Below are 25,593 nucleotides of genomic sequence, written 5' to 3'. Positions count from 1 at the left end.
GAGCGAGCTCCCGAAGGCCACTCCAGAGGAAGGGGGGAGGGGAAAGGATTCTAGAGCGAGCTCCCGAAGGCCGCTCCAGAGGAAGGGGGGAGGGGAAAGGATTCTAGAGCGAGCTCCCGAAGGCCGCTCCAGAGGAAGAGGGAAGGGGAAAGGATTCTAGAGCGAGCTCCCGAAGGCCGCTCCAGAGGAAGGGGGGAGGGGAAAGGATTCTAGAGCGAGCTCCCGAAGGCCGCTCCAGAGGAAGGGGGGAGGGTAAAGGATTCTAGAGCGAGCTCCCGAAGGCCGCTCCAGAGGAAGGGGGGAGGGTAAAGGATTCTAGAACGAGCTCCCGAAGGCCGCTCCAGAGGAAGGGGGGAGGGGAAAGGATTCTAGAGCGAGCTCCCGAAGGCCGCTCCAGAGGAAGGAGAAGAGAGAGAGAGAGAGAGAGAGAGAGAGAGAGAGGATAAGAGTGCAATAACTTTTCCACTGCAGTATTGCTTTCCAAGTTTATTAAACTATTTCACTTGGTGGGGAGCTCTGGCTAGGTAAGTTTATACCAAGCTTATAAACAATTCCCCCATACAATGATTACTGATACAAGAGGGACACATTACAAAAACAGGCCATCATCTGTCACCCAGCAACCAGCAATCAAGGTCATTATTTAACAATTCAGACACATAGCCCTGTCAAGCATTTAACATCGTACATAAACTATACAATATATACACACCGTAACAAATGGCAATAACGATTGGTGCCATCTAGGTTTGGTTGTGGTACCAATCGTCACCTAGACCACAAGGCTTTCGTAGAGAAGCCTGTGGGACACTGCTTGCTTTGGAGAGGCGACCATGTTGGTATCAAAATTGTTTCTCTGCCTTGAATGTCGGCCGAGGCCATAATGATGGACGTGACAATATATATATATATATATATATATATATATATATATATATATATATATATATATATATATATATATGCGTGACAAGCTCATGATAGACTGTAGGGATTCTGATTTTAATTAATTTGAGTTATTTATTTGATTTCACTTTTGTATAGATAATCATGTAAAAATTATTCTTTTGTTTTAATTTCTCAGGGTAATACACTGCAATCTAAGTTTATATTTATGATAGGAGAAAGGACTGCCAAATAATTTTTGCAAGTTATGAAATTTTTTTAATAAAAAAATGTTACAGAAAAATAAATAAAATAATCAGGAAATTTAGTAAGCCCTTGGATAGAGCACGACGAAGTAGAGTCGCTGTTTAACTGATTAAATAAGCGGAATATTATATAGTTCAACGAACATTCATAATCAAAAAAGTACTGGTGAAAGTGATGTGATCTTCAAGATAATATTAACCATATTAGTACAAAAATTTTCTACAACATTTAAGGTTCGTGAATGCATTTGATACATAGGAATGCTTCGACGGGTACTTCAAAAAGTAAATTGTTCAGAGAAAAGATAGTCTACATTCTATTACATCTAAGAACTGATGTCCTGCGGAGATCCTGCGATGATTCCTCGGTTATGACAGCTGTAGTTGACGATGAATAAATGATGATGTCAACTTCAGCAAAATTAAGGTATCAGTCCCATTGTATATGTTGGTATTGTTTGTAAATTGTTAGTTGTAAAAATACTACTTCCAAATTGAATTTTTTGGCCCTTTAAAGTATGTCATGTGTTGACAATATTATTGGCTTTATCAAGGCATTAATCTATTTGAAATATTTTGATGCTTTATTATGATTAATTACCTAACCAGTAGTCCTGTATAATATGCTCTGTTGTCATAATATATTCTCATGTGTTTTTGCTCGGGAATTTAATTTTATGAAGATATTTAAGTTGTATGTTTTGACTTAATGACATCTTACTAACATTCAAGAATTTTATCAGTAATACTATAAATTCAAATTAGTCAATGAATCAATCTTAAATATAATTATGGTTGAACATCAATAAATTTTCACAGAATATGACAATAAATAATCTATACTAATATTATAAAGCTGAAGAGTTTGTTTGTTTGTTTGAATGCGCTAATCTCAGGAACCACTGGTCCGATTTGAAAAATTATTTCAGTGTTGGATAGTACATTTATCGAGGAAGGCTATAGGCTATATTATATTATCAATAACATTAGGGATCCACTAAAAGTCCAATTTAGAATCAAATGCATTGGAGGGGGTTAGATACAACATGCAGTACACGTACGAAGTGTATGTTGACAATGCCGCAGGCGCTAAAAGTTTATTTCCTATTGCCTATTAACATGGTTGCCACACACTAGATGCCTTATCATTCTTAATTTTCCCATACAAGTAAAAAACACCCGCGTGATATTAACAACAAAGCAATCAGTACCCTCATAAGAGTTCAATTAGTATCTATTTAAATACTTTTTATCACTTTAAATCACAAACCTAAACTATTGTTTTTTTCCCTCTCTCTGTGCTTAATTTGTTTTTTTATTGCCCTTTTTTTCAAGTATACATATTTTACACACTTTAAACTTCACAGTAATGTTCCTTATGTTACGCAGGATGACATTTTCCGAAAATTAGATCCCATGGGTGGTTAAAACCAGGCAACAGTGGGTACTTTGTCTGCATGAGAACAGGATTTTGCATTGTTCAAGCCTTCTGCGTCTCCACGGCAACGGGTATCGCGCGGCAGTGGCGTACACTTGAGGAGGGGCATGTATAATGAGCGGCGCAAGAGTGATCTGCCTGTAGATTGCCGTAGCAAAGTACGGGTACATCAGTTGTACGTTGCGTGCACGAGTCGGGAAACCATCGGTACTATTCATTTTCTCTCCGGTACATAATACAGCATTGTAATAAATTATCACTGAATTTTTTTTTTATTTACCATTACTGTAAATGGGAGATGTGGCTTAATTTTTTTCCATTAGTATAGCCGTGCGAAGCCGGGTCGGACAGCTAGTGCTATATATATAGTTTAATTGGAGTAAAACATTTGATAGATTAACCATTCTTGATATGATTTTATTCTGGAAGTCCTTTAATCATAGAGATTTTTAAATGCAAACATTAAATTTGTTATCAAATTTATATATATCATAATACTTTGGTTGTCTTCAACCATTTATTTCGAGAAAAAGTATAGGATATTAACTTCACTAAGACGGGTATCACATATATATTTTGGTTCCCAACTCTAAAGCGTTAACGAATGCTAGGAAGTTATATATTATTGAAGAGAGACACTAGATTTTGCCAACCAATATTTAGTTAATATTTAAATACTCATTTAACTTCAAAAAGGGCCTTATGCTGTCTGTATGCCAACGTATAGTTGCAAGAAATGTTATCTGAGGAACCAAGAGAATACTGTAAAAGACATGGAAACCGGAGCAGATAATACGACAAACGAAAGGAAGATTCTTTCAGGGTCGAGTTACTGTACGCAAAAATGCAATTGAACCGCCATCACTTTCAGATCATTTTTCAGAGTCGAAGTGGAGTGGCTGGAGTCAACCACTAACCAACTAACCATGCATTAAACTGTAGCAACATACTTAGGTAACATCAACACACAAAATACTTAACCATTTATATTTTCGAAATGCCCAGAATATAGCAACAGTCATTAGACGAAATGTTTACCAAACAAGAGAGTTCAATAAGTTCACTGAAAAACGAACTAACAGTTCGTAACAAAGTAATAGAATGTAACATCACCACAAAGGTCACCATAGCTACAGTATAATGTCTCAAATAAACGATGTTAGTAACTGACTAGTTGAAACTACACTAGATTTTAGGCGAGAATTAGAAATTACATGCGAGGATGTTGCACTACAACTGTCTAGTACAGCTACAAAAACAAATAATGTAAAAGAACGGGTAACACAAACAGAAGCAGTGTGCAATGTTATTGCTAAGCAACTTTACAAAGAGAGAATCAATAAGTGCGTAAAAACAGTACAGGAAAGGTTTGAGCGTACTTCTCTGTTACAAAATTGATTGTAAAAAAAAAAATAACGTACAAGAACGTGAGGTAGAAACCAGAGTACATAATGAAGAGGATAAAATGCAACAAATGCAGTCCCGAGAAACTACGCGAGCCGATGTACCGTCAACCACAGAATATACTACAACTTCATCCCCAAATACAGTACGAGAAAGTCCGAGTTGGCATCCCGAACAGAACTCGTCGGCAACTCAACCGTTGATGTATTTCAACTCAATGGCTAATCCGCAACACTGGGTTGAATAACTCCCGACGTTTGCTGGAAAAAGTTTCAAGAATCCAATAAAGTTTCTAATAAAGCTAAGGAATATTCAAGTTTATTCACATTAAGTGACAATGATAAATCTCGCTGTTTATCATGATGTTTGAAAACAACTGCTGATTATTGGGTAAAGGCCTGTCAGATTTTACTGAATTTCTATCTTTATATATATTTATATTGGTTTGAGATGACATTAGAGAGGAAACATTTTGCCATGAATAAATGCAAATACCGATTGAGATTTGTTTGTAAAAGCAAAGCTAAATAACATGTTGCTATGTTGTAATATAATTGTGATTTATTTTGATGATTATTATTTATTGTGTTTTGTTTACGTGAGCGTTTTAATTAATGTATTGTATTGTTTTACCAGATACGTCCATTGTAACTCAATAAGGTTAATTTTAATCAATTTTGTTCAAGGGTACATATTTTTTTGTAAGGCGTCTAGCAATGGCTCTCGCGAGCAGTCCTATGAATTTGGAGGAAGGGGTCAGGTTTGAGTCCCACGATACCTACACTTTACTGCCCTGGCAGGATATTGCCCTAAGGAACCATTTTTTCAATAGTATAGTGGACTATAGGATGAGCAATGATGCTGAAACTGTCGATCAGAATATGGACCAGTTTTTAAAGAGATGTAGGGTTCCTTTCTGCGGCTTTAGTAAGCAATAATTTTTGCCGTTTTGAAATATATATTTCACTGGTGGCATCATTGTCAAGAAAATGGCGGTCATCATACTCACACCCTCCTCAGGACGATTAAATGGAATACCTTCTTGCCCCCTCCTCACCAAAACTATTTATTTTTTCTGTAAGCTTTTCCCTCCGTGCATCCCCTTGTCTTTGTCATTAGGGTTGCAATGCGGCACCAATTTCAATCCGGCATGATCCGACCGGATTGGTCACATCCAAACGATTTTTTTTGTTCCAAAATCAACTGAACAAAGATGTTTAAGTGCGTGTATCGTAAAGTTTGTAAAAAAAAAATTGTGTTTCTTAGGAAATTAGCTCTATTTACTCTGTTATAATACTTATAATTAAGAAATAATTACGAATAAAAACAACTGAACATGTAGGCATGGTATGGTGGCTGGTGGCAGTTTAACATTTTGACTTCATCCACGAATTATTTTCTTTGCCCAATTCTTTGTTTATTTTTTTTAACACGTATGTATGTACAAGTTTTTACAAAATATTCAATGATTTCTAAAGGAAATTCTACGCGTCTGCTTAAAAACTTTGCCTGTAACTTTCACGAAGATTTCTGTTTCTCAACTTAAAAAAAAATATCGCAATGAAATTCTATAAAATTATTTTTAGAGAATTTTACTGCATTCATAAAATTTTTACTTGAAACGTTATCTGTCCATGTGAATCAAATTCAGTCCATGTTTCTTTTCGTTACTCATCTATGTAGAAACACAAAAGATTATAATATTTAGCTCTAAGATGATGCACTACAAATCCAACCACATTTGCCAAAAATTTGTTTGTTAGTGTATACGTGAATTAATTTTTCTCTCTGTTAAAATACGAATGTGTTGTTAAATCAAGAGACGGCACATCGAAATCAGGAACTTCCGTTCCTTAGTCCTCAACAATGGCGTGTAAGAGCTGTAGCTCTCAGTATCAGTTTCCTCGTTGATTTCTGTGATTTTATTCATTACTATAATCCTAGATGAATGTTTTCCTAGTACATGTGATCTCAGACGGTACTTAAAATACAATGGCGTAGGATGATCATACGTATGACTTATGCCAAAGTAGCTTATTTAATATTTATTACACGTCAATAAGTAACTGACACTACTTTTCTTTCAAATGTGAAAACAAATTTTGAAAAGGTAGTTTGGATTTGCCAATAGCCGCTGGAATTTTTTCTACTACAGTAGAGCACCCCTCAACCGGAATCATTGGGGGGAGGTCTATTCCGGTTATAGGAAAATTCCGGGTAAGGGGAGTTGCGGTAGGGCCGGCCTCCGGGACGGTTGAATGACCTTCATTCAAGCAAGCTGGCAGGCACGTGTTTCTTATCACTGTAGGCGGGTGCGTGCGTGAGCGAAGAGGACAAGAAGAGGGATCGGGGGAGGTAGTATGACTACAGCTGCAGTGTTGTGTTACTTCTGTGTTGACGTGCTAGTGATTAACACTTCCGGAGAGTGTATAGTCACTGCCACGCACAGTTTACATTTCACTAGAGGTGTAAAAGTAACGAAAAAAAAGCGTACCCGTATGTATTCGTTATTATAACAATTAGTACTAGTTACTATCGTATCGTTACGTTACTCGTTACTTCTGATACCGCATAACATGCTATGTTATGTTGCAGCAACGAATCGAGTCTTTTGCGTACGCGTACAGTATGACGTCGCGTAAATAATAACAAATAGAATATAAACAATTAACAATATTTGATAATTAAAAGTTTTTGTTAACCAAGAAACAATTATAACTCATTAAAGCGGCTTTATTATATTATCTCTTTTAAGATAACAAAAAAAAAAACGTGAAAATACGCAATAAAATACAAAAACATACATATTTCTAATTTGTAAAAAATACTTTCTTACGTTGTTTCTCTTCCAATCTCAAACTTTGTCTACACACAATACCTTTAATAAATAGTAAAAAAACTTGGACGAATTTTCAAATTATACTTTACTTAATAAACAAATATCGTTCTTTGCAACGTAAATTCATCTAATATGCACGCGCATGCGTAAAACATACGAAAAATGTGAGTAACGAAATGCAGCCGTGTGTAACGTTTCGTTACTCGTTACTGGATGGCGCACCCGTTACTCAGTACCGAATACATACGGTTTGCTACAGCTCTACATTTCACATAAACAAGAATAACACTTCAAGCATCTCGTTTAAAAACAGAGATAGAGAAATACAGGTCAATGTAGGCTGTTTAACCATATATTAACGTATAAATATGTACACAATACATATTTGTACTCTAAATTATTGTCTACAAACTGAAAGCAATACACGTTGGAAGTAAATGTTACTCGCTATCACATGTGTCAGCGTGTGTAGTGGGAGTCGGTGTACATACTCTCGGGCCGGCCGGAATTTTCCGTTTACTTGACATAGTGAAACAATAAAACTACTTATAGCATAAACATCTTTATAGTAATTCACGTCCGACGTGAAAACCAGCTGTATATATACGCAATGCGCGGGAAAGACCGGCTATAATTAGCTCTCTGACAGACCTGGGCGCGCGCGCCTACAAGACATGTACAGTCAGGCAAAAGCAAAAACGCCTCGTTCCAGTGCGGAAATGTTTTGGAGATGTTTTTTAATGCTTTAATATTTTTTGGAAAATTAGTTCCGGATATCGGGAGTTCCGTTTGTGGGAATTACGGTTGAAGGGTGCTCTACTGTACTTCGTAAACATTTTTCAAAACTATATGTGTTTCATCTGAGTGCATTTCATTTCCCTTTATTGTAGGGATGACTTGAATTAAATACGTTTAACTAATTTTTGTAGTGATTGGAACATCGGTACACAGCACAATTTGGCAGTTTACCTACATAAAGTACTCACGATTATGCACCAACAATAGCAAAGGTTCGCGCGAGACGTAAATGAAATGGGTAGCGCTTGGAAAAAGAGCGCTGGCTACTACTACGTGACGTAGTAAGGAAGCGCGTGGAGGAGGGAAACCTGCGCATGTTTTCACCTCCCCTTCTTTCCACCACGAATGGGGCATGCCGTAGGCGGGTATTTTTACCGGATCCGGTACCGGTATTGGATCCAGTAGACGTCTGATGATGCCGGATCCACCAACGGATTACCGGATCCGGTTTTCCGGATTGCAATCCCTATTCGTCATATATACTCAAGATTCAAAACACATAATTTCAGCAATATATAACTTTTAAAACAATATCTACTGTTTTTTTTGCAGTTGGTCCCTTGTTTTTGTGAAGTCATCGCCATTTCCTTCCACAAAATGAGATTTAAGTTTGCTAAAATTAGCTATAAAATAAAAATAAATTAAAGCTGAAGTAAATTTGTTGATATCATTGGGTCGAGCTAAAACTAGCTAAAAAAACTGGAAATTTATATCTGGGCCATGGCCACAAGTCTCCACGTCCCCTGTGGCTAGCCTGGGCTATCCCCCAGTGGGGCACCTGATATCCTCATTGAATGGGAATGGCCACAGTCTCTCGGTGGGTGATGGGGGCTGGGACCAAGCATCACCATGTAAGGGGAGGGAATATCACGTGTTTTGGAAGAAATGTTCTCGGATACCCGCTCGTTCAAGTCAAAGCTTGGACAAAAACTAAAGGTTTTCGTGTAAAATATTTTATACAAATCCTATGAGATGTAACAATTTTTTTTTCCAATTTAAGCTTTATGACATTTCCAAAGTTTAAACGTTATTTTTTTATTAATTCACTCCAAACTTTTTAAATTAATTTTACTAGAATATTTTTACATATAAACTAAAATAATGTTTTCCAATAATACTACAACGTGCTTTGAGTCATTCTAATTTAGTATTTTCCCATTATTATATTTTCTTTGAGATCCAGTTGAAAGACTGAGAAATTAATGTTTTCATTTTAATTATAAGCACTCGTAGATCAACTGCCTTTTTTCAAATACCTCCCGAAATAAAATAAAAAAATCCACCACAGATGAAGATATGATCGCGTTGGCTTTAACAGTTTTGTACTGTAAGAGTAAGGTTAAAGATATGCACAAACACTACTCAAACTATTGCAGTTACCTGGAGGGGGTCACAGCCATATGGACCAGCAGCCTTTCTTCACACACACGACACATATACGCACAAGTACACACACTTACAAACCAATACGCACATGCACATATCACGTTTCATCTGATGCCAAAGTGATGGCTGAGGAGAGGCCGGGATGTGCATGGATAACGTCCTAAAGTATTCGCAAGAAAGACTGAACCGCTGGAACTGGCTGTGTATAGAGAAAACTTACCAAGAAAATCTGCCAACAATTCAAGCAGTTCGTTCAGTTCATCCGCAGTAAATGCTGAGTAAAGATCGACGGCGTCGATAGAGTAATTCCAAAGAGCTTGACAAATGAAGGTTGCTAATAGCCATTCATCTTCTCCATGTTTCCCGAGTGCATCTATCATTCTGCGAAAACACAGAACAAAACACATTTTGATAAGTTTAATTTTATTTTTAAAAATTAATTTTAAACATTTTAACATACAAGTATTCTTATACATGGACACACTAAATTAGACCTAATCTGGTTGTTATTCACTTTTGTGAATAAAGATTCTTAAAAAATAACCACCAAACAGTAAGATTTTGATCGATTATTGACTGAATGACATCACCATGAAATTATTCAGGCAGGGCCCATTTATTTGCAATTTGGATACAGATGTCCTGAACATATTTTTTAATATGTTAAATGATGGCATTTCATGTTAAGTTTCAACAAATCACATGAGGATAATCGGAAATAGTTAAGTTATAAGTAGTATATAATGGTTCCTCCTGCATCTGGCTTCATAGCTGACTGCCATCTTGACATTGAGCATCCCAATTTCTGAATGTTACAATTTTCGTTACAGCCACCAACTTGAATTCTAAAAACATGCCCGCCATCTTGGATCCAAATTTCAAAATAATTTTTAGATTCTGACGACATAGCCGCCATCTTGTTCTCTGTTGGAGGCCACCATCTTGGACTGTGATATCATGGCGGCCATCTTGTATTTGTTGTAGTGTAGTCATGAAGTTGGTGCCACTGTAAGACAGTTGTGATGATGGTGTCATGGAGCTAGGATAAACACGGAGTGGTAACAGATAATAAATAGAATAGAAGCAGTGTATGTGATATTATTATATGTCTGCCCTTACCCTGAATGGGCACAAAAACATGGCGCAGTCGGTAGGATCAATAGTAAAAGACCATTGTATCAAGAAGAATAAATAACACAGTGCCGAATAAATGGAAAGTGCGGGAGGAAACAAAATAAATGAACTCGTGAACCTAAAGTAACAGCACGGATTAATATGTCGATAAGACAAGAACAAGAAAAAAACAATCCATAAAAAGTGAACACCAGGCTACTGCAAACGTCACATAACCTCAACATGGCGGGAACTGTTAATTTGCCAGCTGCATTGATACTTTCAGGAAACGTGGCAGCACACTGGAAAACCTTCAAACAAAACTTTGAGATTTATATTATTGCCAGTGGAAACGATAACAAACCTGATAATATCAAAATAGCTCTGTTGCTAAACATTATAGGTCAAGAAGGTGTTGATCTGTACAACACATTCAATCTTAACAATGAAGAGAAAACAAAGTATGATAAGGTGATACAAGCATTTGAACAACACACAACCCCCAAAAAAAATGAAGCATTTGAACGATACATTTTTAATCAGCGGTGCCAAGCTGAAGGTGAAACTATTGACCATTTTGTCACTGATCTGAAAAGACTGGCTAAATCATGTTCATTTGGGGACCTCGAAGAATCCCTGATTCGTGACAGAATTATTGTGGGAATAAGTAGTACCACGCTGAGGGAGAGTCTCCTGAGAATAGAAGATTCAACACTTCAGCAAGTAGTCAACCATTGTCAGGCATCAGAGAGAAGTCGGGAACAAGCAACACAGATGCAACAGGGCCAAGGTAGGACCAAACAAACTGGTGGAGAAGAAACAACCTCAATTCCAGTTGATGCCGTTGCTCGAGGAAAATATAACCCTAAAAGAACAATTAGGACAACTATGCAACAAGACAGTCAAAAACAACACGTACATGAACGTGCGAGATACTATGAACAACCAAAACATCTTCAAAGCATTTCAAATTGCTCATATTGTGGCAGAAAACATCCTCCAAGACAATGTCCAGCTTATGGCAAAAAATGCTCTGCATGCCAGAAATATAATCATTTTGCGGCTATGTGCCGAACAGAACAACAAATCCACGAAATTAGTACAAATGAACATTATAGTGAGAAAAATAATGACAGTGAAGAAGACGTTGCATTTATGTATGGAATTGTGGCTAAACAAGAAAAAGAAATTGACTCATTGAGGGCGAAACCAACAAAAGAATGGAGACAGGATGTATGGGTAGAAAACAGAAAAATCAATTTTAAACTGGACACAGGAGCAGCTGTTAACACTATACCAAGCGAGATATTAGATCAAATAAGACCAGAAGTGAAAATTAAGCAGACAAACATAACACTGGAAGCATTTGGTGGATCTACAATTAAACCAGAAGGAACTGTCACACTCAAATGTGAAGTGAAGGGAAGAAAGGTAGATTTGAAATTTGTTGTGGTAAATTTACAGACAACGCCACTACTAGGCTTAGAAGGATGTGAACAGCTTGAACTAGTGAAGAAGGTACAGTCAATTGTGGCAGAGCCTACAGACAGCATTACGAGAGAGTTTGTGAAAAACAATTCTAAAATATTTCAAGGCTTAGGTAAGTTTCCTGGCACATACACAATTAAGATAAGAAAAGAGGCTAAACTAATTAATGAGCCCCCGCACAGGATTCCAAGTTCAATGAAGCCAACTTTCAAAAGAACTCTTGAAACAATGGAAAAGAGAAAAGTGATTGAAAGAGTAGAAAATCCAACACTGGAACATTGCATTAATCAGTTAGTAACTGTAGAGAAACCAAATGGGGAACTAAGGTTCTGCCTAGATCCACAAGAGCTAAACAAAATCATTGTCACAGAACATCATCTAATTCCAACCGTGTCAGAAGTTGCTGAAACATTGGCTTTTAATGAGTATTTTACGGTGTTGGACTTAAAAGATGGGTATCATCAAATTGAGCTGGATGAAAAATCAAGTAATTTGTGTAGCTTCTCAACTCCGTATGGAGTATACAAGTTCAAAAGACTTCCTTTCGGCCTTATCTGTGCTAGCGAAACTTTTCAAAAACAAATGGAAGGCAACTTCAATGATATTCCCAATGTGATGGCATATCAGGATGATCTCATTGTGTATGCAAAATCAGCAGAAGAGCATGATAAAGCCTTGCAACAAGTACTTCTTAGGGCTGAAGAGAGAAATATCAAGTTTAACGCAAGGAAAGTGCAGTATAGAAAAAATGAAGTTACATATATAGGCTTCAAATTTAGCAAGCAAGGAATGAGTATGGACCAAGATCGAGTAAGAGCATTAGTCGACCTCAAAGCTCCAGCTTCGAAAAAAGAGCTCCAACGATGTATGGGAATGTTTAACTATGTTCGACAATTCATTCCGCATATGTCTACCATAACAGCACCCTTGCGGCAACTTTTATCAGACAATGTATGCTATCAGTGGCTACCTACACATGAAAATGCTTTTAATGAAATTAAAACGTTGATATCCAATGCACCAGTATTGGCAAACTTTACACCATGCAAAAAGATAGTGATTCAATGTGATGCCAGCAAGGATGGATTAGGGTGTGTGTTACTGCAGGACCAACAACCTGTAGCCTTTGCATCGTCAAGCATGACACAAGCCGAACAAAACTATTCACAGTCAGAGAAAGAGATGAGAGCCATTGAGTTTAGCCTGAAAAAATTTCACAATTATGTGTATGGGTATAAGGTCACAATCATGACGGACCACAAACCACTTGTTGCCACAATGAACAAGCCTGTACACAAAATAGGTTCATCAGTTCTACGCAGACTGAGGCTAAAAATACTAAAATACAACATAGAGGTAAAATACTTACCTGGACCTCAAATGTACATTGCAGATCTACTGTCCCGGTCATATCTCTTAGGTCCTACTGAAGAGGACCCAGAAATGAAAGAACTAGTTCATGAACTAGTTAGGCACTTACCCATGTCTGAGTCAAAGAAAGAACTCTTTATCAAGACCACAGAAACAGATAATGAACTTTCAGCTCTCAAGGACATGTATGGCAAGGGTTGGCCTGAACATAAAAAACAAGTGCCAGAGTGCATTAGGTGGGCATGGCCTATGAGAAATGACATTTATGTGGACAATCAGTTGCTCTTTTACAATGACAAACTCATTGTACCTCAAGCACTGAAGAATCTTATTTTGAACCTGTTGCATGAAGGTCACAATGGAAGGGACAAGACTATAGCCAAAGCCAAAACTGTGTACTACTGGAAAAATATGTATTCAGACATTACAAGATGGGTGAGTGGATGCCATATATGTGAGAAATATCAATCAATGAAGAAGAAATCACCAATGATTGCACAAGAGATTCCACAACTCCCTTTTGAGCAGGTTTCAGTGGACATTCTGGATAATGCAGGCAAGAACTACTTGATTGTTGTTGACATATTCTCAAAGTGGCTGGAAATAATACCAATAAATCATAAGACAGCAGAAAATGTTTGTGATAAACTGAGGGATGTGTTCTGCACGCATGGCATTCCAAGAGTAATTAGAGCAGACAATATGCCCTTTCTATCGCAAACGTTTGCGAGGTTTGCACGGACCTATGACATTGAATTGAGAACATGTAGTCCGCACTATCACAGAAGTAATAGCCTGGCAGAAAAGGGATGTCACACAGCAAGGACAATACTAAAGAAAAGTATGGAGCAGCAAAAAGATTTTAGAGATCTGCTAAGAGAGTACAGAAACACGCCACTGTCAAGCTTAAACATTTCACCGTGCCAACTACTAATGAGCCGCCAGATAAGAACATTACTACCAGTGACAAGTCAAATGCTTCAACCCAAAGTTGAAAAAGACGCACATAAAAAAATGATATTAAATCAAGAACGGTGCAAACAACAGTATGATAAGACAGCCTTGAAACAGGCTAGCGAGTTTAGAGAAGGAGACAAGGTGGTGATAAAAACAAATAAGAATGCACAGTGGGAACCTGCTACAGTTGTAAGGATACACGACGCTCCACGATCCTACGTTGTAAGGAACCAGAATGGAAGAGAAGTGAGAAGAAATGAAACACACATAAAAGCGTCTTCAAAAACAGAAGAAAGTGAAAGACATCAAGAAGTCATATTGCCAATAAACAGCGAAGAAAAGGAAGGAAGAAGTAAAGAACACCACAGGAGAGCTCAGGAAACATCAGACGGTGTAACAAATGGTTTTGCAGGCTTCGAAGTGAATACTTATAAAGACCATGTAGTGAATGATGAAAATGGTAGTGCAAATAGACAATCATATAAATTTAGTTTAATGGAAGCTGACAGGAGTGTAGGGTGCACTAGAATGCAAGATACTTCTATCAAACCAGCTGGTGTTAACAGAACAACAGTAACAAGATCAGGGAGAGTTATAAATCCTCCCAAGAGGTTGAACATGTAATGTATGTACAGTGTATTTGACAAACAACTTTGAAAGGGGAGATGTTGTAGTGTAGTCATGAAGTTGGTGCCACTGTAAGACAGTTGTGATGATGGTGTCATGGAGCTAGGATAAACACGGAGTGGTAACAGATAATAAATAGAATAGAAGCAGTGTATGTGATATTATTATATGTCTGCCCTTACCCTGAATGGGCACTAAAACAGTATTACCTTAACATTTGACATTGACCTTTAACTTGAATCTGAACTTTGACCTTTAACTTGATATTTAACCTTAACCTTGACCTTGACCTTGAACTTAACATCCGACTTTGAACTAGACATTTCACCGTGACCATTGACCTTTAACTTTATGTTTTAATGTGACCTTGAAATTTGAACTTGACCTAGACCTTTGACCCCAGTCGCCAACTTGGATTCCGACATCTTGTCATTGAGCACCCCAACCACCGAATGTTGACATTTTCGTTACAGACAATAACAGACAATTCTAATAACATGCCCAATATCTTGGATCTGATATCAAAAACCTTTTTCAGATTCTAACGACACAGCTGCCATCTTGTTGTCGTCTGCTGGAGGCCGCATCTTAGATGATGTCACAACCGACATCTTGGTTATTTATGTTCTGCTGGAGGCCGCCACCTTGGATTCCATCATATTTGTTTTTCTTGTTTGTTCCTATAGAGTGCCAGTATCGCTGTCTCATGCAGGGAAGGTTTATGTTCCATTGCCTGCTAATGTTGTGGTCCTTATTGACATATTAAATTTAATTTTTATGCAAAATACATTTGAAGCACAGTGATTTGAACCACGACAGCCCTTAACTCTGGTTTGGAAAACATACGCCTTTAACCGAATGACTATAGAGACATTTACCAGACCAAGAATTAATTAAGGTATATACGAAATAACACACACAATAAAACTTGTATTTTTTTAATTTGAAGGAATAACAAATATCAACACCTGTTATAAATAGATCCGTCATATTTATTTGTTCAATACATGCTACCAGGAGAGATAGTTAACACACATTACCTACTAGAGAGTGCTGTCACCATATTGTTTTCAGTAACTGATTCAAGGAGCGCTAGTGTCACACAGTACACGTGCTATCTGGCAAATGCGTTGCCATCATATTAATTACTCTTTGCTCGCTAGAGTGCAGGAATTATTTATTACTGTGGCGTCCACCATATTGGCGACCGTCGTAACTGCCATCTAGAGATTATCTAATTAAGCTAGTTATTCGGAAAAAGTTCCAAAATTCATCAAAAATTCAGAAATTTAATTACTGGCTGATTAAATCACCTCAGCTCGATACTTCTCTGATGAAAAAAGAATGATAATTTAATTAAAATTATCAAAAAAAGGTGACAGGTTCGAGAAAAAAAACTAAATTACAAAAAAATTTATAGAAATTCTACAAGTACAAGAAGCAAACAAACTACTAACGTTTCTCGATGTCTACAGTCTGCTTAGAAGGCGAAGCAAGTCCATTGCAAGCCTTGAATTGTGTTTTCAGTGCATTTCCACATGTAAGTTGATAAACAAGCTAATTACAGTCGGTGACCAGGCAAATCAGTCGGTTGGCCAGACACACTCGACCAGTCAATTGGAAAGGCTATCATGTCCAGTTGGTGGCAAGGTACGCCAAGTCGGTGGCTAGACACGTCTATTCAGTGACCAGGAACGCATGTCCAGTAGGTGGACAGCCACATCCAGTTTTTGTCTAGGAACTTCAGATAGGTTGGTCAGGCACGGAAGTCAGGTCGGTTGGTTAGGCTAACACTTCAAGTCGGTGGCAATTTATGCCCAGTCGGTAGCTATGCACGTCTATTCAGTGGTCAGGAACGCATGTCCATTTGTAAACCAGGTGCCCAGTAAGTTGTCAGAAACATCCAGGCAGCAGCCAAGAGGTATTGTTCGACGATACTCGACGAACATATTAAATAGTTCATGTACAATGTTAGGCGTATAGGCCAAGCATCTCCGAACCAAGAGGTGTTATTCGCCGATACGTGACGAACATTTTAAACAGGTCATGTTCAATGTCAGGTGTACCTATAGACCAGGCATATCCGAACCACAAGATCAATCATGGCCTTGACTAAAGTCATGTTGATGCATATAGAAAAAAGGAAGTTATTAAAAAAAGAAAGCACAATAATGAAATTTTTTTTACCTGCATGTGTATAAAAGTGAAAAACAAGAAACAAGATACCCATATTTTTTATTTAATAAATGCTTGTTTAATTTCTTGAAAGCTCATTTATAACTTAGAATGAGTTTTCGTAATACAACTTTTAACTTAAAGATGTAAAATTCGTCACCAATGACTAACAAAATTGAGAGTTTTAATAAAGTTATTCAAGCAATGGGGCCAGTTCAAGCAAAAAGCAATTGAAAGCATTTGGAGCCAAATTCCGATGGAGCTATTGTAGCCAGACGGAGCCATTTTCCGATGGAGCTATTGAAACCAGATCAAGCCAAATATAGATGGAGCCATTGTAGCCAGATGGAGTTGGATCCTAACGTATCCTGTAATTGTATCCAACCAATTGTATCCTACCGATGGGAACATATCCCTTTGATGAGGTTGTATCCCTTTGATGTGATCGTATCCCTGCCGATGTTATCATATCCATACTGATATTACTGTATCTCTAATAATGGTATAGTATCCCTACTGATGGTATCATATTATTTTGATGGGATATTATCTTACTGATGGTATCGTATGCTACTGATGAGATCGTAACCTACTAATGAGAATGTATTCCTTTGATGGGATTGTATACCTACTGATGGTATTGTATTCTACTGATGGTATAGTAGCCCTTTTATGGGATCTTATCCAACTAATTTTATAATAATGATGGTATCGCATCCCTCTGATGAGATCATATCCCTACATATAGTATAGTATCCTAGGTACTGATAGGATCGTATCCTACTGATGGGATAGAATCTTACTGATGGTATCGCATCCTAGTAATGAGATCTTATTCTACTGAGTTGAATATTCATACAAAGGAACATCCTTTACAAGAAAATAAGTGTGTTTTTTTACTGTGCTTCCAAATCTGAGTCCTTTTTATCAAATGTGTGTCAAAATTTATGTTCTAGATTACAAATTTGTGTGTCCAGATGTGTGTTTTAAATGACAAATGTGTGTGTCCACATGTGTGTTTAGAATCAAACATGTGTTCAACTGTGTGTCCTAGATGATGAGTGTGTCCTATTTTGTTTACTGGTTGACGAGTGTGTATCCTAAATGAATGTTCGTAGTCAATTTTGTAGTTGAGACTGAAGATTTAATGGTACAGAACCGCTTGTTCTTGCGTTAAGCGTAAAACATTTTACAGGGATTGTTGGTCTTATGGTAAGTGTAAAACATGTAAGTTACCTGGTTGATCTATTTGCTTGTAACAGATTATATCCATACTGATGCTCTGACAGTTTGAAGACTGGCCACATGTCTCCATGTCCCATGTGGCTAGTCAGGGTTATCCCTCAGTGGGGCACATGATATCCTCTATTTCTAGGAATGGCCACAAGTAATGCATTTTTAATCTAGTAAGTATATTTTTCTTTGTAGGTTTGCACTTAATGCTTTTAAAACCTAATTCATTTAATTAAAAAGTTTTATATTTGTAAATTTCAAAATTGATATTAATGTTTGCAAATGATTTTTTTGGGGGGGGGGGGGGGGTGGCATTTTACCTCTCGCCAAGAGAACATTTTAAAGCAACGAATACATAACAAACAGGACTTATCCGTAGCTAACAATTAAACCATTCTATCTATAATTGTCACACCAGACTCAAACACAAGTCTCTCTATAAACTAATGCCCTACAGCCTTAAGTAATATATATTGTTCTTAGAATTTATGGTGAGTTACTTTACAAAACATTTTCTTTTTTCTCGTAGTTGTTCATTTTAATAAAAAGATAAATTACAAATATTGTTATAATTCTTCTAGCACGTCTGACAAGCGAGTAACAGTAATTTCATAACACTACAATACACAACTGTCTAATGCAAACACTACTAATGGTGTGGAATAAAAGCAAAGTGCTTGACAGGTTGATGAAAATGAATTCTTACTTTCGTATTCCATTCTCTTGCCTGAAAGCAAGTCTCTTGTCCCAATCCGCCATCATGTTAATAATGACTCCCACTGTAGTACACAGAAGTTCATGATCACTGCTTTCCAGAAATGTCAACAATCGTTCCATGCCTGTTGAATGACACAACAAAGTTAGAAATTCATTCCAAAGAACTAAGTAATTAAAATATTTATACTGTTGAGTAAAGCTAAATAGGCAACCAAGAAACTAACATAACATATCTGAGACAAATAAAAGTCGGCGAATAAACGTATTACAGACTAACAGTATCAAATTGTTGAAACTATTTTTATGGAATTGTATTCATGAAATTTATAATCTTATTACTAAGAAAAGATCTCTGAACGAGAGTTTATTTGGAAAACGTAATATGCATTATAATTGCTTAAATGACTGCTACTATGATGGATTTATTTCTAGTCGACTAAGATTACTGTACATAATGCTATTTAAAGACAATAAGTATTTAAGTTTGGGTACGATAAGACTGTTGTGTATAATACCAAGTCTATATGTAAATACTTGCTGTCCGAATAATATAAATCCAATTTTAATAAAATGTTTGATTGACACTTGACCAGCTGAAATAAAAATTAAGTGAAAATTACATGACGATAAAAATGATTAAGACAACAGTAATGGTTCATGTAAGAAAAGAAACTCAGGCATAAATGGACATAGAGAGTAAAAGGCAGGAGATAGTAAAAGAATTTGTATATTTGGGTGGCAAGGTCACTATCGATGGTAAGCGTAAGAATAAGATTGTGTGCCACATAACTAAACAAAGACATTATTTAACAAGATTTTTAAGTTTTTTTAAATATCTAACAATATTAGTTTAAAGATGAAAAAGCCTTTGTAAAAACATTTATGTGGCATATTCTCTTGTATGGCAGTGATTACTCTTTGGGGGAGGGAGAGCAAAGATAAGTTGAGGCTTTTGAGATGTGTTGCTATATTAATATGCTCTAACCTACATAAAATAGAGGAGGTAAAGCCCTCTTATTACATACAATCTTAGCAAATTCCAAATTTATTGATATTTTCATATGGCATTGTTACATAGAATGATTTAATGAATAGAGATGCATTTCTTGTTGCAACTACCAAGAACACATATTTTAAACGTAAACCACACACAAAGGTACCTAAACAATGTAATTGTTTAGCATGAAACATTTGCGCCAATTAACCAACACTTAGGATTCAACTGGTTACTGGCAATGACTCAACCAGAAGGCCATCATACATAATAATTTTCTATGAAACACATCCAGCTCTTTACTAAAGAAGGTTTTTCCTCGTGTGGCCCCTGACAGATGAACTGCTCTCCGCTGTACCGTAGGGTGTACCTCTTGCTGTGGGGGCAGCGCCAAAGGATGGTCGCGGAGTGGAAGGCTCGTCTGGAGACTCGGGGCCTCCAGTCCCTCACCGCCACATCCGAGTCACTGTGGTCCTACATCCGCTGCCTCAAGTCCATCCCGACATCCAGCCCTTTCCTCACTATCCCCGTGGGGGTGGCGGAGAGATCTGAGGTGGACGTCCTCTGCCTCGCGACCACCTTCGCCTCCGCTAAGCGACCCACCCTGTCCTTCAAGTCCTCGGTTGATGAGGACGATCCTTCCAGTTTATCCCGTCATGTGACCCTCCCGCCCCTCCTCGACATCAGCCCCTTTCCCCCTCGTCGACCCCTCCGAAGTCCGATTGCTCCTCACCAAAATCAAACCTAAATCCACCCCTGGTTCCGACTTTATCTCCTCCTCCATCCTTCGTCCCTTCCCCGAAAGGCCACCGTGTTCGTAACTTGTTTCCACAAATCCATGTTCCTTCTATGTCATTTCCGCTCCCCCTGAAAGACTGCCACAATTTCCCCATCCCCAAACCAGGTAAACCACCATTTCTCCCTTCCTCCTATCATTCCATCTCTCATACTGCTTATCCTCTCCAAAGTTGCAAAGAAAGCTACCCACAAGCGCCTCATTTTTTAAGCCAACTCCCTCAACTTTCTCCCCCACAATCAGTTCGGCTTCCACCCCCAACCACCCACCACCCATGCCATTGCTCGTGTGAAGCTCCTGGTGGTCCAAGTATTCGCCAGACAGCAACACACTGGCATGTGCTCCTTGACCTCACCCGGGCATTTGATTCTGACCCCCACTCCTAACTGGTCCAGCGCCACTCATCCACCGACCTCGCCCCCCACCTCGCCCGCCTCTTCTGCTCGTTCCTCTAGGGCCGCACCTTCTAGGTTCGGGTGGAGGGAACGCTCTTCGCCCATCGTCCCGTTACCATCGGCGTCCCTCAGGGTGCCATCCTCCCCCCTCCTCACCCTACACATATCGGACCTCGAGTAACCTTCTGGTACTTGCCTGGTGCAATATGCCGACGATACCTGCCTCCTCGCTTCCTCCGTCTCCGAGAAGATGCTCGGTGATCACCTCGGCCGTGGCCTCACATTCCTCAACAACCAATTCCTTGCGCATGTCATCGGGCTGAATCACTCCAAGTCCCAGTGCATCCTTTTATCACATCTACATCCCCACCAAGTCCACCCGCCCATCATTTCCACCTGGGGGTCACGCTGGATCGAACCTTAACCTTCATCTCTCACCTGGACTCCACCCGATCCAAGTCCCGTGTCGTCATGGCGCAGCTGGCCACCATACTCAGGCTATCATCCAGCACCCCACTGGACGTTCGCATCACCGCATATATTCCGTACATTATTTCACATATCATATACGTATGCCCAGTTTGGGTTCATTCATCTCACTTCAGTCTTCACCCGATCAGCCACTCATACTTCCTTGGCACTCGACTGCGCCTTGAACTTTTCCGTGTGAATCTACGAAAGATCCTAATGGACACACCTCTACGAGACACTTTGAAAAACGACCGACATGTTTCTCCGACATTGCCGACGAAACAACCCGCTGATCCGACAGCTCGCCGAGTCACTTCCCGACGCTTCACACCCTAGACGACCACTCCTCAGCACCGACCATCTATGAGACAACCACCACGATGACGACGACGAAGTCTCGGTGGCCGGTGGGCCCGGCGGATGACATCGGTGACCACCACGTCGCCTAGCAGCACTGCGGGACTGTTACCGAGACCAGTCATCATCACCATCATAATCCTCTTTATTGTGTACATAATCGCTGAACCTCCATGCTGCCCACATCAGCAGCAAGGCACCATTAGCGTCCAGAGCCACCCCCAGCAGCACAAAGAAGCCATCACCAACCAACAAGAAACTGAACTTTAAGGACGGTGTCGTCGGAGGAGCTCTGTTTCATAAATTTGAAAATCTCCACGAAGCCCTTGTGGCCATGTATTGTGTTTTTATTGTGTACTCTATGTAATCTTTATTTTATTAAATTATGTATTTTTGGCGAGGGACCCTAAAATGTGATCCTCCATAAAAAATAAAAAGATTTTATAATGTACATATTTTATTTTTTAATTTATATGTCAACTGGATAAATATTATTGAGAATGTCAAAATAAATCAGTGATTAAATGCATAAGTTATTTGGTGTTGGATATTTTCTGTAGAACTGGGTTTGATGGTTTGAAACCACGCACCAGTAATTACTATAACTTTCTTTGTTACAAAAAATGTTGATAATGACTATAATATCCTGTATTTCATATGGAAATATAAATTGTATTGAACTGCGACACTACCGTCACTTGCCGGCAAACTTTGGAACCGTCCGTGCCTTTCATTTGTTTTGTCGGCCACCAGCAGACATGTCACCACTCAGCCGTCTCCTCTCCTTGTTTCATTTGATACCCCACTTACCATATCACACCCCTCCACGCCCCATCTCCATTCCTCACTTAATTGTGACGTCATTAAGGTAGTGGCCAGCTACTGGCTCCTGCCCCTTCCTTTATTTCTATCATCTCTATTCGTGTAAGTATGAATGTGGCAATAATGATGAATTATTATTTACGAGATCTTTAGTGCTACTGATACATTTGGAATTTGGTACCAGTACAGGTATGTTATTATTATTATTTTTTGCTTGCTTCTCTGTCAAAAAATTTTATATGGCTTTTCTTGTAGGTGAAATAAGGATATATGTTATATCAGTTATAGTATGAAGTTTACTGATCATAATCAATTACAAGAAGTTAATTAGAGTGAAGAAATAAGTCAGTCAAATAAAAGATTATATATAAAACACATTAGTTTTTTTTCTTTAGGATGATAGAATACTAATTGCATAATAGGAAACAAATAGGGACAAAAATGGAAGCATGTTTGAAATAATATAAATAAATAAAAAAATGTGCAAACAAATAAATGTGTAATTGGAAAGAGCTGACTCATAAAATTGCGATGATGATGGAGATTCAATTGCTTCAAACATCGAAAAAAAAAAGTATTAAATGGAAATTATAATGTCAGAGAATATTATAGCTATTCCTTAGCACCTTCCAGTTGACTTGTAGTTTTGTGGGGTACTAGTTTAAAGGACCTAAATGTCGACCATAGAAAAAGCAAGATTGTGCAAACCAATTTCTAGACAAGTAAGTACATATACTAGAAAAAATTATGTTGACGATATAAAAAAAAATTGTTGTGGGGGCACTGGCAACAAATATACAGAAACATCGAGGTAGTCTAACTGATTATGTATCTGTTGATAAATACATAGATGGTGATGTACATTATATTCAGTATATTGAAAGTAAACATTTAAAGAATGGTTTGCAGCATAAGCATTTGATTACGTATCAAGAAAAAATCTAAATTTATTGGTGGACAACCAACGACTTTTACATGCTATGCAAAAGGCCGGCGACTTATCTGAATAGCTCAGCTATGCGCTATAATCTTGGTACTCAAGACAGGCTTTATAAAATAAATGTCTGCATGTATCTTAAAAATTATATGTTAATATTGTGGTGCAAAGTGTTTAAGATATTTACAAATTCAATAATTTAGTATAATTTTAGTTAAATAATGCTCCACAAATATGTTGTTGCGAGTGTTGCAAAATTAATATTTGAATTTTTAAATTTTTGTGACAACTATGAAATGTGTTTGACATTATCGTGATTGTAGAGTATGTGTTTGTGTTATTATAGAAAAAAAAAAATAAACCAGTGTGCCAGTGTGTCGATATTATTTGTATATTTATACTGTCTACGCTGTGTGTAATGTACAAAATATTTATTAAAAATAGTTTCTTGACTATTTTTTTACATGGCCGTATTATTATTTCATCGGTTATCATAATAACATAGAAGTAATTTTTTAAACATTTTTGAGATAGCAAATTATAACTTTTTGTAAAGTGCTTGCGCAGTCCCACATATAATTTATTGTATTACGAATTTTGAGAAAAAACTTATCATCTTTGCCAAATATCAGAACATATCAAACACAAATAATAAACTTACCTCCACTTTGAAAAATAAAATCACGAACATCCTTGGATCTGGTAAGGTTGCCACAAATCCTAGTTGCCTCAATGAGACACTCAAGGTTAGTCGTTCTTAGTAGTGAGTACAAAACTATGAACAGATCAAAACATAATTAGTGTTTTTATGAACATTTTAGCCAATATCACATTCATGCATAACGTACCACTACAATGCATTTTATTATAGTTTTAACTAAAACAATAAATTTACTCTAATTTTGAACAGCAAACAAAATTAAATTTTGAAGCTGTTTATTTATTTATGTTGTTTGGTTTTAGTAACCATCCAACAGCTGAAGGCCATTAACAGAATGACAGAAAAATCAAATATACAAACCACACTATTACACAAAAACACTGTTAAAAAAACAACCAATTTAAAAACCCATACAGTGACAATAAATGTGACAACATAACACACAGAGAAACACATAAATGTAAAAAAACGTTCATAACAATTTTTTTTAAATTTTTTCCACTTTAAAGTTAACCCAAAATTATGACAAGAATACAAATATGTTTAACATTCTTACGACAAAAACAAACTAAAATATTTACTATAACAGTTTAAAAAAAACCTGTATTTTCAATTCTTTACAGCTTTCTCAAAATTATACCAATACAGATATATTATTAATTACAACGACAAATAAATAAAATATATATGATTATGGTTAAAAGATATATTGTGTTTAATTTTATTTTTAGTGAAATTCTCTAGTTTGTGTTGACGTCGTCCCGACCATGGCCTCTAAGCCTGTGCTCCGCACCGCTAGTACCAGATCCCGTTTTCGGAGTGCACCCCTAGCCCAGCGGGAATGAGTCAGGCGAGCGCCTCGGGCGTGACCCCACTAGACTCAAATAAACTTCAGGGCACGAAACCTCGGGGGCTCGACCCCATAAAACAATTAAGGAACAAGACATTAGGACACAATTATTAATTCACAGGCATTAAACAAGTGCGTCGTAGCTACTCCGTGAGAGCACCGCACGCACGGAGCAGACAACGAACCTCATTACCAGTCACCGCGGCCACTGGCCTTAATTAAAGTGCCAGTGACAATGATCGAGTCAGATTAGGAGAAATCCAACCAAAACAGTTCACAGTGAGACAACATGTTAATGAATTTACAGTCGCCAACTTGATGCCACAATTCAAATAATTAAATACTATAAAACAGTTGTTAAGCCTTAAGCACCCACTTATCAGGTGCTATCCTTTAATTGAGCACCTGGAACATGTTTTTTAGCTTATAATAGAGCAAACTTAAGTTGATATAAGTTTTTGGCACCGACTCACAAAGGAGGTGAAAGTTTCCCTCCCTTGCGAGGCGGCCATGTTCGGCAGTCTCCAACCACTCCGCGCCAGGTCAAGACGTGTGTCCGTGAGCAGCCTTCAATTTTGTTCCACCGATCGTTCACTCTGTACTTGATTTAATA

The 25,593-nt window shown here is 37.8% G+C and overlaps 1 protein-coding gene across 8 annotated transcripts in view; it reads right to left on the bottom strand.

Annotated features, from left to right (window-relative positions):
• LOC134529707 (armadillo repeat-containing protein 2) overlaps window positions 1-25,593 on the bottom strand; it is a 103,122-nt gene that overhangs the window by 2,594 nt on the left and 74,935 nt on the right. For all 8 annotated transcript variants that reach the window (XM_063364076.1, XM_063364077.1, XM_063364078.1 and 5 more), the window contains 3 exons: window positions 24,131-24,244; window positions 18,687-18,819; window positions 9,237-9,397 (listed from right to left, as the gene is read on the bottom strand). In XM_063364076.1, the coding sequence (XP_063220146.1) occupies window positions 9,237-9,397; window positions 18,687-18,819; window positions 24,131-24,244 (408 nt within the window). The remainder of the gene's footprint in view (window positions 1-9,236; window positions 9,398-18,686; window positions 18,820-24,130; window positions 24,245-25,593) is intronic.

This window comes from Bacillus rossius, chromosome 2, assembly GCF_032445375.1.
Source record: "Bacillus rossius redtenbacheri isolate Brsri chromosome 2, Brsri_v3, whole genome shotgun sequence".
NCBI lineage: Eukaryota > Metazoa > Arthropoda > Insecta > Phasmatodea > Bacillidae > Bacillus > Bacillus rossius.
This window is presented reverse-complemented; position numbering and strand designations above follow the sequence as displayed.